This window comes from Myxine glutinosa, chromosome 8 (genome assembly GCF_964187855.1).
Source record: "Myxine glutinosa chromosome 8, kmMyxGlut1.1, whole genome shotgun sequence".
Lineage (NCBI taxonomy): Eukaryota > Metazoa > Chordata > Myxini > Myxiniformes > Myxinidae > Myxine > Myxine glutinosa.
This window is the reverse complement of record NC_136268.1, coordinates 48,029,999-48,044,557: the sequence shown is the minus strand read 5'-3', so window position 1 is coordinate 48,044,557 and position 14,559 is coordinate 48,029,999. Positions and strand designations below refer to the sequence as shown.

General features: G+C 39.4%; 1 protein-coding gene across 1 annotated transcript in view; it reads left to right on the top strand.

Annotated features, from left to right (window-relative positions):
• The window catches only part of LOC137432465 (dual adapter for phosphotyrosine and 3-phosphotyrosine and 3-phosphoinositide), a 56,349-nt gene extending 41,790 nt beyond the window's left edge, over positions 1-14,559 (top strand). Inside the window, exon 8 of the mRNA XM_068124424.2 lies at positions 11,481-14,559. Coding sequence (XP_067980525.1) covers positions 11,481-11,507 — 27 coding nt within the window. The 3' untranslated portion in view covers positions 11,508-14,559. The remainder of the gene's footprint in view (positions 1-11,480) is intronic.

Below are 14,559 nucleotides of genomic sequence, written 5' to 3'. Positions count from 1 at the left end.
GTCAACATAGGCCAAAGGTCACCAACTTTGTCCAATTTCTAAAATGCAAAATTTTCATCCGATTGACTTGACATTTTAAGAGGATTTGCATATCTGGACACCGAATTCAACCACCAATTATTTTTTTGATGTCAGCATAGGCCAAAAAGTCAACATAGGCCAAATCTCTATATAATTCCAGCAATCTCTGTGTGTGTGTGTGTGTGTGTGTGTGTCTGTCTGTATGCGACCGCTGTTTCTCGACAACTACCGGTCCGATATACTTGAAACTTGCCAGGTATATTGCTGGGGACCCGAGGATGTGCCTTTTCAAGGTTTGAAATTAATCGGACAAGTGGTTCCCAAGGTATGGTCACCGTACTCGCAAGCCGTTCGCTTTGGCTTTGCGAATGGACCAAACCATTTCATGTAAATAGAGGGGGGGGGGGGGTTCTGTGGTCGTTACTGCCACGTGGTTTCAAAGTTTTTTTTTGTTGTTGTTGTTTGCACACATGTTTTTTTGCACGCACGTACGGGCAAGCACGTACGGGCAAGCACGTACGTGCGGGCACGCCCTAGTTTCTAAAATTCTCAATTTTTGACCTTTTGAGCTAGGAAGATGATATTTGGACATGACAATGACCAAGTGATTTGTCTGTAAACAATATTTTTGATTTATTGATGAATCAATTAATCGATTAATGATATAATTTGATTAACGACTTAATGGATTTATTTTTAAAAGTTACAGATTTGGATGCAACGGCAGTGGTGTAGGTATTCTATTAGTCAATTGATGAAGAAATTAATTTTTCCCGATTATCATTTATTTATTTTCATTATCAATCACTTATTTTCCTTCTCATCTGGGCAGTATCTCAGGCACCTTTTGAGATAGGAAGCTGATATTTGATCACGACAGTGATCAAGTGATTTAGCTATAAAGGATATTTTTGATTTATTGATTAATGAATTATCGATTAATTATTGATTTATCAAGTAATCAGTCAATTATTATTATTTTAAAATTAATTATTTGATTAATTTTCAAAAACTTAGAGCTTCGGCTGAAACACTGGTGGTTTAGGTATGCTATTAGCCAATTGATTAAGAAATTAATTATTTTACGATTACTATTTATTTATTTTAATTACCCAATTTTTATTTCATACATCGGCTAAGGCTCATAATAAAGCTGACACATACACACACACACACACACACACACACACACAAACACACACACACACACACACACACACACACACGAACATACTGACGAGACAAACACTTAACACAGTCACTGAGCTTGGGGGAAGTTCTATCACTACAGTCACTTCCCAGGATACTATGGGTACCAGCGATGGCATAATGCTTATCCAAGCAAGATATTCTCGTTTTGTATTCTTGATTGATTTTGTGAGATTTGTAGAATTTGTTTTTCACTTGGGAATTGTGGGTATGATGTGTAAGTTATGGTGTAAAAGCTCTGATTTAATGCAATTTATTTCCAGACTATAAGACAACAAAAGGTGAAAATTTTGAAACGGGGTGTCGACTTTTTATAGGCACTGTACATTAGCTTTGTTCGTGGACTTTGAATCACAACCGCGATGGCAACGATACAAAGCCGATGAGTCAATCGAAGTAGTACAGAGCTGAAACTTCTGCCAACTCTTCTTGGAGAAACTGATTTTGAACCATTTTTTGAGAAAAAGATCCACTTAAACAAATATTTGGACAAAGTTTGCTCTGTGGTTGTATTGCTAGGCACTGCCATTTTGTCTGGAATCTCGCTGTTACTCCACCCTTTGTGGAAAATTTGATTGGTCGAGACAGTGTAAAGTTTACTACTGTTGATGCACCCTGTTTTGCAGCTCTTTTAGTTATTTGTGTCTGTTGTTTGTGTCCTTTATGACATCTCTAAAAACAGTAAATCTCCTGTTTGGAATGCTTTTCAATTTTGTGACTACCAGACAGATAGACGGGTGCTTTGCATGTGGGATAATAAACTGAAATACATTAATACAGAGACATATATCTGGGATGCTAAGAGCACACAATCTCATTCACTCACAATGGGGTGTCAGGCAAGGTCTTGCAAAGCGTATGGGTAGATGTAAGCTCCCTGGGCAGGTTTCCAGAGCGAGCAGCGCAGCCCTGAAAGCATAGCCAGTCCTGTAGCCGTGGCACCAAGGAGAGGGAGGTGAAGCAGAGCCAGGCAAAACGAAGAGGAGGGACCGCCCATGTGCAGCTGATACTCCAACGAGCTCACTGTCCTTCTTCCCAAGCTCGGGCCAACTGGCTCCTTCCGAGTTCCTACTCCCTACCACCGTACTGGCCCCTTTTATCACCTCACCCTTGGCCACACCCACAACACCCAAACAGCCCTGCCAATCATGCGGCATGCAGTTGCCGCTGCTGTGACATAATGTTGGCTGGCTGGTGTCACATTGCCCCTCAAAGCCACACAGGATGCAACACAGCCACAATCCCTTCTGGTCCCATCCCGTTCTCACCTTGCCTGGTTCACAGAGGGGACACGTATGAATCACACTTTCCTACTTAGGCTCTACATCAACTATACCGCCCCTCACGGCATAGATAAAAACAGGACAACTTCACTCTAATCAGTCCCTGGTTACAGAAAATCATCTAACCTATACGAACATTGTGGTCATGAAGGATTTTGTTTTTTTGATTTTGAAGGATTTAGGAAATGAAGGATTTTGATTTGTAAACATTAATTTTTGGATTCCTCATGCTCTGAATATTCCAAAAATGTATAGTTTTGCTAATCTACCAAATTTTGAACGAAAAAACATAGTGAACCTGACTATACGGGACACAGCAGAAAGAAAGTGTAGTATTTCTATCATTGCTCGTTTACTGGCAAGTGTTTTGACATACAAGTTATCACAATTATTCTTATCTTTTTTAATCATGTGCCAAAAATGTTGGTTAATCACGTTACAGTTAGTCACGTTACGGTTAGTCACGTTACGGTTAGTCACGTTACGGTTAGTCACGTTACGGTTAGTCACGTTACGGTTAGTCACGTTACGGTTAGTCACGTTACGGTTAGTCACGTTACGGTTAGTCACGTTACGGTTAGTCACGTTACGGTTAGTCACGTTACGGTTAGTCACGTTACGGTTAATCACGTTACAGTTAGTCACGTTACGGTTAGTCACGTTACGGTTAGTCACGTTACGGTTAATCACGTTACAGTTAGTCACGTTACGGTTAGTCACGTTACGGTTAGTCACGTTACGGTTAGTCACGTTACGGTTAGTCACGTTACCATTTGTCCATCCCAAGAAAATTTGTGAAAGATCCTATTTTACTCACAATTTCCAAGGAGATTGGTCTTTTCTGCTCTCAGGACAATGAGAACATGACCACAAGATTGATTTATAGTAATAAATCTGCATTGTTACCAGACATAACCCGAACAAACTTTTGTGCATTAACAACAAAAAAAAATCTTTCCACTGTTGTAAATGCATGTACACCAGAGGAACTACTTTGCCTCTTCAAAGAGATCGACATATGAAGCTAAGTACAATATCGCGGTACACAAGTACACACGAAACCAGCTTCACATTTTAGTGGTACACACACTGTACAATACATGCATTGAAAGAGTAAGACATGAGGTATGTCTTGAGTTCATACAAAGTTGTTCTTTCATTATCACGTACTCCTGACGTCATGAATGTATGACGATAAGAACATCAAATACAGGCTCTTTCCTTAAATTTTAACAGAAAATTTGAAGTGTCCACAATTGTTGGCAACTTCTGGCACATCTAACTTGGAAATCATTTTGTCCTTCATGCAGAACATAATTTTTTTACTTAATAATAGACAGTAACACAAGAATAAAATTAATTTCGTTGTAACACTTGCCAAAACAATCTTGAGTCCAAGTTTACATAAGAGAAAGCCGCAGGATGTGGTTATTTTTAACCCTTTCATTCTGCAAAGTTAGTTATTTGCAAGCCTTCTGAAAAGTTGATCATTAGGACATTGCACAATAGGGTGTTTCATATTATAGGTTTAAAATTAAAATATGACATTTTTGTTGACTTTGCTCATGCCCTCATTCCTATTTATATGCAAAGGTTGTCTGCCAATTTTGAGAAAGATCAGGTAATATTTAGAGGTTGCACAGTCTGCACACTTTTGAAATTTTACTCCAGTTCATTTAAGAAAAAGAAGAAGATTTTTTGCAAAATAAAACATTAATAAGGCATCGAAAGAATTGTAAAACATTGAACATAACACAATGAAATGAATATAAGCAGTGTGTGCAATGCAGTGTGTGTGCAATGTGTGTGCAATGCAATGAATATAAGCAGTGCAGACTATAAGTGTGCAACCTCTAAATATTATTCAATTTGTCTAAAAAAAAATTTTTGTTTTTTTATTATTATTATTTTTTGTATACTGAATCGAGGCTCGTGAAAGAGCTGACATCCACTTCACAAACAAATCAACCAGACAAACAAAATACACAAAAAGAGGGAGCGGAAGACAAGAGAATGGGAAGCACACAAACACTTGAAAGCACACAACATTTAAGAGCAGGGAGATGTGTGGGAGATGTGTGTGAGGGAGAGGGCTTGGGGGGAGGAGGCGTGGGAAGGGGGGGGGGTGGGAGAAGTATAAAACACAAGGACACCAAGGACTTCCAGGACAGAAGTCGGTATTTCAAGAAGTGGAATTGGGGTGAAATTAGCGGGGGTAGAAAAGATCAATGTTTTGGATGGGGAAGATAAGAGATGGTGGTGAACAGCTGTTTTAAAGACCTGGAGGGTGGAGTGGGATTGAAGAGAGTGAGGGAGTTTGTTCCAGAGGCGAGAGAAAAGAGGAATGAAGGAGTGAAGGTGAGCAGAGAGTCTTGATTTTGGCAGTTTAACCATAAGAGGGTTGCAGGCAGATCTTGTGCGACCTGTAGGAATATTTGCGGGACAGAGCCCAGAGAGAGCTGGGGGGGCAAGGCCAGAGAGGAGTCGGTAGAAGACGGAAAGACCACCAACCTGTCTGCGGTGAGTGAGTGAGAGGCCCTCGGAGTTAGCTTCATCGCGGGAGATTCCAATGATTCTGAATGCTTTGCTTTCAACAGCGTGAAGACGAGCTAGGTGACTTAGATGGCACACGGGTCACTTAGATGAATAGAACCAAGGGGACGAGAAAAGTGACACGAAAATAGCAACTTCGGAAAATGAAACACCCTATTGCACAATCACCAGAAACTGCGATGGCTCCTTCATTAAGCAAGCAATAGCTCTAAATGAAACCATTTGTGTTCGTTAAAGGGCCACAGGAAATCATGTTGGGTTTAATTAATTAATAGATATTGCCTCCATTAACACTTAATCGTTCTTTTTTGAATCAATATATTGGAAGGATGATATTAATGTTTTAGTGTCCTTTTACGCTCGAATTTTTTTGTTTTTGTGTACAAGATCGAGGCTCATGCAAGAGCTAAGATGAATGACAAAAAAAGATAAACGGACACATCAAACATATAATAAAGGGAGCGAGAGACAAGATGGGGAGAAAGAGGGAAGCACACAAGTACAGCAGTAGAGAACAGGGACGTCGGGAGATCTGTGGGAGGGAGGGGGCTTGGGGGGAGGAGGCAGGGGAAGTGGGGGGGGGGGAGGGTGTGGAGAGGTAAAAAACACATGGACACTGCTAGGACTTCCAGGAAAGAAGTCGGCATTTAAAAAAAGTGGATCTGGGGTGAATTAACGAGGGTAGAAAAGATCAAGGTTTTGGATGGGGGAAGATAAGAGATGGTGGTGAACAGCCGTTTTAAAGACCTGGAGGGAGGAGTGGGATTGAAGAGAGTGAGGGAGTTTGTTGCAGAGGCGGGAGTAAAGAGGATTGAAGGGGTGAAGGTGAGCAGAAAGTCTTGATTTTGGCAATTTAACCATAAGAGGGTTGCTGGCAGACCTTGTGCGACCTGAAGGAATATTTGGGGGACAGAGCACAGACAGAGCTGGGGGAGCAAGGTTGGAGAGGAGTCGGTAGAAGACGGAAAGACCACCAACCTGCCTGCCGTGAGTGAGTGAAAGGCCCTCGGAGTTTGCTTCATCGCAGGAGATTCCAATGATTCTGAAAGCGTTGGTTTCAACAGCGTGAAGCCGAGCTAGGTGTGAGGCAGGAGCACCAGCCCAGAGGGGAGAGCAGTATTCCATTGAGCTGCGGATGAAAGCCTTGTATGTGGTGAGGAGCTCAGGTGTGCCAAGGAAGGACTTCACACGACGGAGGATGCCCAGTCGGCGACTGGCATTGGAGGCCAGATTTGAAATGTGGTTTTCCCTGGAAAGATCATGGCAGATAGTGAGACCCAAAAGCTTGAGTGACAGAACTTCTTTGAGTGGATTGTTGAGAAAGTATATGGGAGGGTTGTCCAGTTGGTCTTTTCGGAGAGACATAGTAAGATTGTGAGATTTGTCAGGATTGAAAGACATGTTCCACTTGTTTGCCCAGTCTGTGATTTTGTCCAGGTCTGCAGAGAGTGAGGAGGCTGCAGACTGCCGATCTGAGGGATGAGGAATGGAGCGGCAGAGAGTGGAATCATCAGCAAAGAGATACAGAGGATTTTCAAGAGAGTCGGAGAGATCATTGATGAAGACCAGAAAAAGCACAGGGCCCAGAACACTGGCTTGGGGAACTCCAGCCTGAACAGGAAGGGGAGAGAATTCCATTTAGGGCCACACGTTGACTGCGACTGGTGAGGAAGTCTGCAAGCCATGCTGGAGGTTTCCATGGATACCATAAGAGGAGAGTTTTTGTGAGCAGAGCGGGGTTCCAGACCTGATTGGTCCCACCCCACAAAAAACGGTGATTTTATTACCCACGACCGCTACGTCATATCGAATTTTTCTTTTGCTGTGGGTAGTTTTTACAATGATTCTTGATCAGATAATTGTTTGTGAAATTCACTTTGACGAGTCTGAAGTGAGTTGTGCGGCCATTATCGGTTGCGTGCTGAGACAACCTTTCTTTTGATTACGTCACACAGAGGACATCATGACCATCGTTATTTTTAGGGGGTGGTACACGACGTGTTTGCTTTTTTACTGTACCACCTTAAAAAATTATTGGAATTAAAAACCACATTCAGTTCTTTGTTTGTTGCTTTCAAATCAATATAATCACATCAAAAAATTTTTGTGTGTCAGTGGACCTTTAAGCTGGGGATACCTGCACACGATGTAGTCTAAATTAAATCTTTGATTAATTCAAATATATTTTGTGAAACATTAAATTATCAGGAAGACACAAAATAATTTGTTAAGGCACGGTCATCTAACTTAACCTACTTTTTGTCAACAGATGGAAGTTGGTGAAACAATGATAGTACTGCATGTTAGAATGTACATCTGAAAAATGTGCTTACCGTTGCATTATGGGTAAATAATTGGCTTATACTGCCCTCTTTTGTCTTTAATTATACATTGGTTAGTAACGTTACAACCTGGTTAGTAACATTACATTACTAGTAATGTTACGGCTTGGTTAGTAATGTTACAGCTTGATTCATAACGTTACAGCTTGGATAGTGACATTACAGCTTGATAAGTAACGTTACATCTTGAGTAGTAACAATACATCGTTACTAACGTTACAGCTTTGTTAATAATGTTACAGCTTGGTTAGTAACATTATGGCTTGGTTAATAACATTACAGCATTGGTAACATTATAGCTTGGTTCGTAACATTACAGCTCGTTTTGTAATGTTACAGCTTGGTTCGTAACATTATAGCTTGGTTAGTAATATTACAGCTTGGTTAGTAACATTGTGGCCTGGTTAGTAACATTGTGGCTTGGTTAGTAACATCGTGGCTTGGTTAGTAACATTATGGCTTGGTTAGTAACATTACATCATTGGTAACATTATAGCTTGGTCAGTAATTTTACAGCTTGGTTAGTAATGTTACAGCTTGGTTCGTAACATTATAGCTTGGTTAGTAACATTACATCATTGGTAACATTATAGCTTAGTTAGTAATTTTACAGCTTGGTTAGTAATGTTACAACTTGGTTCGTAACATTATGGGTTGGTTAGTAGCATTGTGGCTTGGTTAGTAACATTATAGCTTGCTTAGTAACATTACATCATTGGTAACATTATAGCTTGGTTAGTAATTTTACAGCTTGGTTAGTAATGTTACAGCTTGGTTCGTAACATTATGGGTTGGTTAGTAGCATTGTGGCTTGGTTAGTAACATTATAGCTTGCTTAGTAACATTACATCATTGGTAACATTATAGCTTGGTTAGTAATTTTACAGCTTGGTTAGTAATGTTACAGCTTGGTTCGTAACATTATGGGTTGGTTAGTAGCATTGTGGCTTGGTTAGTAACATTATAGCTTGGTTAGTAACATTACATCATTGGTAACATTATAGCTTGGTTAGTAATTTTACGGCTTGGTTCGTAACATTATGGCTTGGTTAGTAATATTATGGCTTGGTTAGTAACATTACATCATTGGTAACATTATAGCTTGGTTAGTAACATTACATCATTGGTAACATTATAGCTTGGTTAGTAATTTTACGGCTTGGTTAGTAATGTTACAGCTTGGTTCGTAACATTATGGCTTGGTTAGTAATATTATGGCTTGGTTAGTAACATTACATCATTGGTAACATTATAGCTTGGTTAGTAACATTACATCATTGGTAACATTATAGCTTGGTTAGTAATTTTACAGCTTGGTTAGTAATGTTACAGCTTGGTTCGTAACATTATGGGTTGGTTAGTAGCATTGTGGCTTGGTTAGTAACATTATGGCTTGGTTAGTAACATTACATCATTGGTAACATTATAGCTTGGTTAGTAATTTTACGGCTTGGTTAGTAATGTTACAGCTTGGTTCGTAACATTATGGCTTGGTTAGTAATATTATGGCTTGGTTAGTAACATTACATCATTGGTAGCATTATAGCTTGGTTAGTAACATTACAGCTTGGTTAGTAATGTTACAGCTTGGTTCGTAATTTTACAGCTTGGTTAGTAATGTTACAGCTTGGTTAGTAATATTACAGCTTGGTTCGTAATATTACAGCTTGGTTAGTAACATTGTGGCTTGGTTAGTAGCATTACATCATTGGTAACATTATAGCTTGGTTAGTAACATTACAGCTTGGTTAGTAATGTTACAGCTTGGTTAGTAATATTACAGCTTGGTTCGTAACATTGTGGCTTGGTTAGTAGCATTACATCATTGGTAACATTATAGCTTGGTTAGTAACATTACAGCTTGGTTAGTAATGTTACAGCTTGGTTAATAATGTTACAGCTTGGTTAGTAATGTTACAGCTTGGTTAGTAATATTACAGCTTGGTTAGTAACATTGTGGCTTGGTTAGTAGCATTACATCATTGGTAACATTATAGCTTGGTTAGTAACATTACAGCTTGGTTAGTAATGTTACAGCTTGGTTAGTAATGTTACAGCTTGGTTTGTAATATTACAGCTTGGTTAGTAACATTGTGGCTTGGTTAGTAACATTACATCATTGGTAACATTATAGCTTGGTTAGTAACATTACAGCTTGGTTAGTAATGTTACAGCTTGGTTAATAATGTTACAGCTTGGCTAGTAATGTTACAGCTTGGTTAGTAATATTACAGCTTGGTTAGTAATGTTACAGCTTGGTTAGTAATATTACAGCTTGGTTCGTAACATTGTGGCTTGGTTAGTAGCATTACATCATTGGTAACATTATAGCTTGGTTAGTAACATTACAGCTTGGTTAGTAATGTTACAGCTTGGTTAATAATGTTACAGCTTGGTTAGTAATGTTACAGCTTGGTTAGTAATATTACAGCTTGGTTAGTAACATTGTGGCTTGGTTAGTAGCATTACATCATTGGTAACATTATAGCTTGGTTAGTAACATTACAGCTTGGTTAGTAATGTTACAGCTTGGTTAGTAATGTTACAGCTTGGTTTGTAATATTACAGCTTGGTTAGTAACATTGTGGCTTGGTTAGTAACATTACATCATTGGTAACATTATAGCTTGGTTAGTAACATTACAGCTTGGTTAGTAATGTTACAGCTTGGTTAATAATGTTACAGCTTGGCTAGTAATGTTACAGCTTGGTTTGTAATATTACAGCTTGGTTAGTAACATTGTGGCTTGGTTAGTAGCATTACATCATTGGTAACATTATAGCCTGGTTAGTAACATTACTGCTTGGTTAGTAATGTTACAGCTTGGTTAGTAATATTACAGCTTGGTTAGTAATGTTACAGCTTGGTTTGTAATATTACAGCTTGGTTAGTAACATTGTGGCTTGGTTAGTAACATTACATCATTGGTAACATTATAGCTTGGTTAGTAACATTACAGCTTGGTTAGTAATGTTACAGCTTGGTTAATAATGTTACAGCTTGGCTAGTAACATTACAGCTTGTTTCGCAACGTTACAGCTTGTTTAGTAACATTAGATGGTTAGTAACGTTACAGCTTGTTTAGTAACATTACATGGTTATTAACATTACAGCCTGGTTCATAACGTTACAGCTTGTTTAGTAACATTACATGGTTATTAACATTACAGCTTGTTTAGTAACATTACATGGTTAGTAACGTTACAGGATTTGATAGCTTCTGTACTCCATATGTTTCAATGTTCATGATTCTAATTTCTTTCATTCAATCAAAAATTCAAATTTCAAAAAAAGAAAATTTAAGCAATCATAATTCTAAACAAATGCTTTCTCTTCAGGCAAAAACAAGTTGTTGTTTTGGTTAGTAATGTTAAATGGGTTGTGAAGGGGTCAACATTTCACTAAATCTGTGCTCTAAATCCATCAGTTCATTTTCACAGGTAGATTGCACCAATGAAAAAATCTGATTGAATTGACTTGATAAATGGAAATCTTCCTCATTCAATGATGAATCCAAGTTTTACTATGTTTTACCACATAACTTCATGTTGAAACATCAATCTTCCAAAATTTGATTTTTGGCATATTTTGTCCAAAAACATGACAAGCCAAGCTTTTTTTTCAGAAGCCTCGATGTATATGCTATCATGTAAAGCCAATTTCTACTCGACAAACACAATTCCCAATTTTAAGGTTATGTCCACCTCTTCATGGAATTGCCGAGCCGGAGAGCCTGCTGGCGTCACCTTTCAGGACACTAAACCTGAAACCAGTGCCGAGGAGGTTCTTGTTGGACTTTTAAGTGGGGGCCTCACGTTTCCCTAATAGGGGCAGTATTCCCTTTGCTTTATAATTATAACAAATGGCTGCTTTATGAAGCTTGTCAAACATGCCTGATAAATGATATTTCCATTATGCTGCTGGGTTCCTTTTGATCACAAAATTCCTGTTTTAATGTAAATCTCCCAAATTGTAATCCAGACATTTTATGTGGTGATGGTGTTTCGTTTCGATTCGTCGTGCTGTTTAATGTAATCATCCATTTTTTTTTTTTGGCCTCTTTGTGTACCAGAATCAGGTCCGTAAGCAGAGCAAATAAAATGGCTGCACTACGAAGCTTGGAGGAGGAAGCCAGCTTGGGAACTTTGTGGTTGACGTGATTCTTTGCTGAGTACGCAGCACCAAATCAAAACGAACTAAAACCATGCCAGAGCGTGGGCTCTTCTCCCTCGATCCGCCTTGTTCCATTGCAGGTGTTGCACCGGTACCCAGGCAATGAGGTACCCAGGCAAGGAGGTACCCGGGCAATGATGACGGCAATTGTTCAGGCACGCGTCTCGGTGACAACTGGTGGCAGCATGCCGATATTATGCGTAACGGACTGGGTGCGTCGGTCGCACTAATTTTCATAAACGTCACCGGTGCCAGGATGAAAATATCGTTGTCACAAGTGCTTGGAGCTTTGGTAATTTTACCCCCTTTCTGCTTTGGTTATCGTGTGGCAGCAGCCGTGCCCAGGAAACCACATGCCTTACCGCAGCCGAGCTTGCAGACTGGGGAAAGGGAAAGAAAAATTACATGCAGAGCCCACGCCGGTGTCTTGCTGTCTCAACAGACAGCTGAACTGGTAAGGCATGTGTTGTACCGATGTCGTAGGGGAAACGACATCTCACTGAAGAAGCGGAAAACGGCCTATTTTGCTCGCCGTTCCACTGGTCCACAAATTGTACGATGTTTTGCTCCCACACTGCAGAATGCATTAACTTCTTTCCATACATAATGCATCATGTTTATGCTTTAATGGTTGAAAAGGTTGGCTTTAAACCAACAAATCGACTTGTCCTCGTGTGGGTTTATATAATGGCTCGTGCATGCCATATGGGTTTCTTATTACAGGATTGTACAGGGATTGGCAGGCCCAAAGTTCTGCTTCATTTGCCTATGGTGAAGCAAATGTATTGTAACTTCATAAATGAAAGAGAATGTAGGCAAGAGCTGAGAGATCACTATTTTTATGCAGGAAATGTTTTGATCCAATTCGGTTATTTAATCATTTTAATTTGTTTAATGTCATTAAAATAAATCTAGTTTATGCATGCGTTGAAATATAGGCATAGTATTGATTTTGTCTGTCTTCTATTTTGCGTACAAGGGTTGATCAGAAATTTTGGGGCTGAACATAAAAAGGTACAAGAGCAAAATATCGGTTAATTGACTGTCTATCTCCTTTCAATTTATTGAACCTGCGATTAACTTAATGACCAACATTTGTGTGTCGTTCTTCTGACTCACGCATACATCTTTTTCGTGAGTTGGAGCAACACAAACATGATTCTTCTCTGAACCTGTTTGAGCAACTTAATAGACAAATGAAGTCTATGAAATGTAACATCCAACAACCTGGAGAAAATTCCAACATTGTGATCGTTCATTAAATGTAACATCCGACATTCGTGGGGGATACATTTTTGGGAAATGCCGCGAATGTGGGGGCATTGTTGAATCGGGGAGGGGGGGATGTTTTTTTTTCTACATGGTCCAGCCTCGTGGAAGAGCTATGACAGAACAAGTCAGGACACAACATGACAAAGGGGAAAAACGCAAATAGCAGCGCGGAGGGAGAAAATAGACGGAGACGGACAAACGAGGGATGCAGGTAACAATGAGGGAGGGGTATGGGCGAACACCGAGGATGGACAAGATGGATACATTAGTAAATTCAGTAGAGAGCATACCTACGCCAGGTGAACAGTTAACGTTTTGTATCCGAGTAGACCAGAAAATCACAATATTTAATCAAATTACAGAATCAAATTTAATCAAAATCATCCATCTACAACTTTTTGCGATATCCTGCTATATATCGTTTTTGGCTCTACCTCCTAATGGTGAAGAATCACATTTAAAAAATTATACTAGACGCATCCGGATCTTCAGAAAAATCGAATCGATCCTTCCTTGTCACACACACAACCTGTCCACCAGGTTTCATCCAAATCCATCCATAACATTTTGAGATATTCTGTTATATGTTAGTTTTAGCCCGATCACTCAATGGTGAAGAATCACTTAAACAATTAAGTAATTCTCATATCCGAATCCATATTCAGATCTTTAACAAAATCGAATCCAGAAGTCCTTGTCACACACACAACCTCTCCACCGAGTTTCGTCCAAATCTGTCCACAACTTTTTGAGATATCCTACTATGTATCGTTTTGGCCCGATCTCCCAATGGTGAAGAATCACTTAAAAAATTCTACTAGCCGGATCCGAATCCAGATCTTCACCAAAATCTACTCATTTCGTCTTTGTCACATACGCTACCTTTCTGCCAAATTTAGTCCAAAACCGTCCATAACTTTTTGAGATATCTTGTTCACACACAGACAGGGATGAAAACATAACCTTCATCCACCTTTGGTGGCGGAGGTAACCAGATGGTATCCATAGAATACTTACCTGGGGCAGTCAACTTGGTGCGAGTCAACTCTTCTGTTTTTTTAAAGGTTTTTTTGCCTTTGATCTAATATGGCTGACAGACCATATGACCGATGACATCATACATTTACATTCTCTAATATAATTGTTGCATAGATCATGCTCAATAAATTTCAAACTGATCTCACTAAGGTCACTGAGCGTTGTACTTGTCGAATTATGATGTCAAAATTAAGGCACCAATGACATCATCGTTAACGACACGTATTCTCCATGCGGATTTCTTGTTTCACTTTTTTCCATGAAGTGGTTTCAGAGATAGAGGTGCAACGTTTTTCGGTTTTTCCAAGATGGCGACTGTACCAAGTAGCCTATGACGTCATAATTATCCTTAAAAATTATATAGGAGAAGGCGCTCCTATGGTGAAAATTCCGTGTCCATCGGACTAATAGTTGCCGAGAAAACTCATTTTAAAGTGAATAAACCCACAAAATGCTGGTGGAAGGGGCATACATACATACATACATACATATATGTATACATACACACACCGGCCGGACAGACAAACGCTGCTCCAGATGACAATGCCCTAGGGGCTATGCCGTAAAAATGCAATCTTTTTTGGATATATGTTGTTTTAAAGAAAACTTTTCATTGTGTTATAAAAATACCTCACACGGTTTGTAATAAAATGTATTGATGTTTCTAA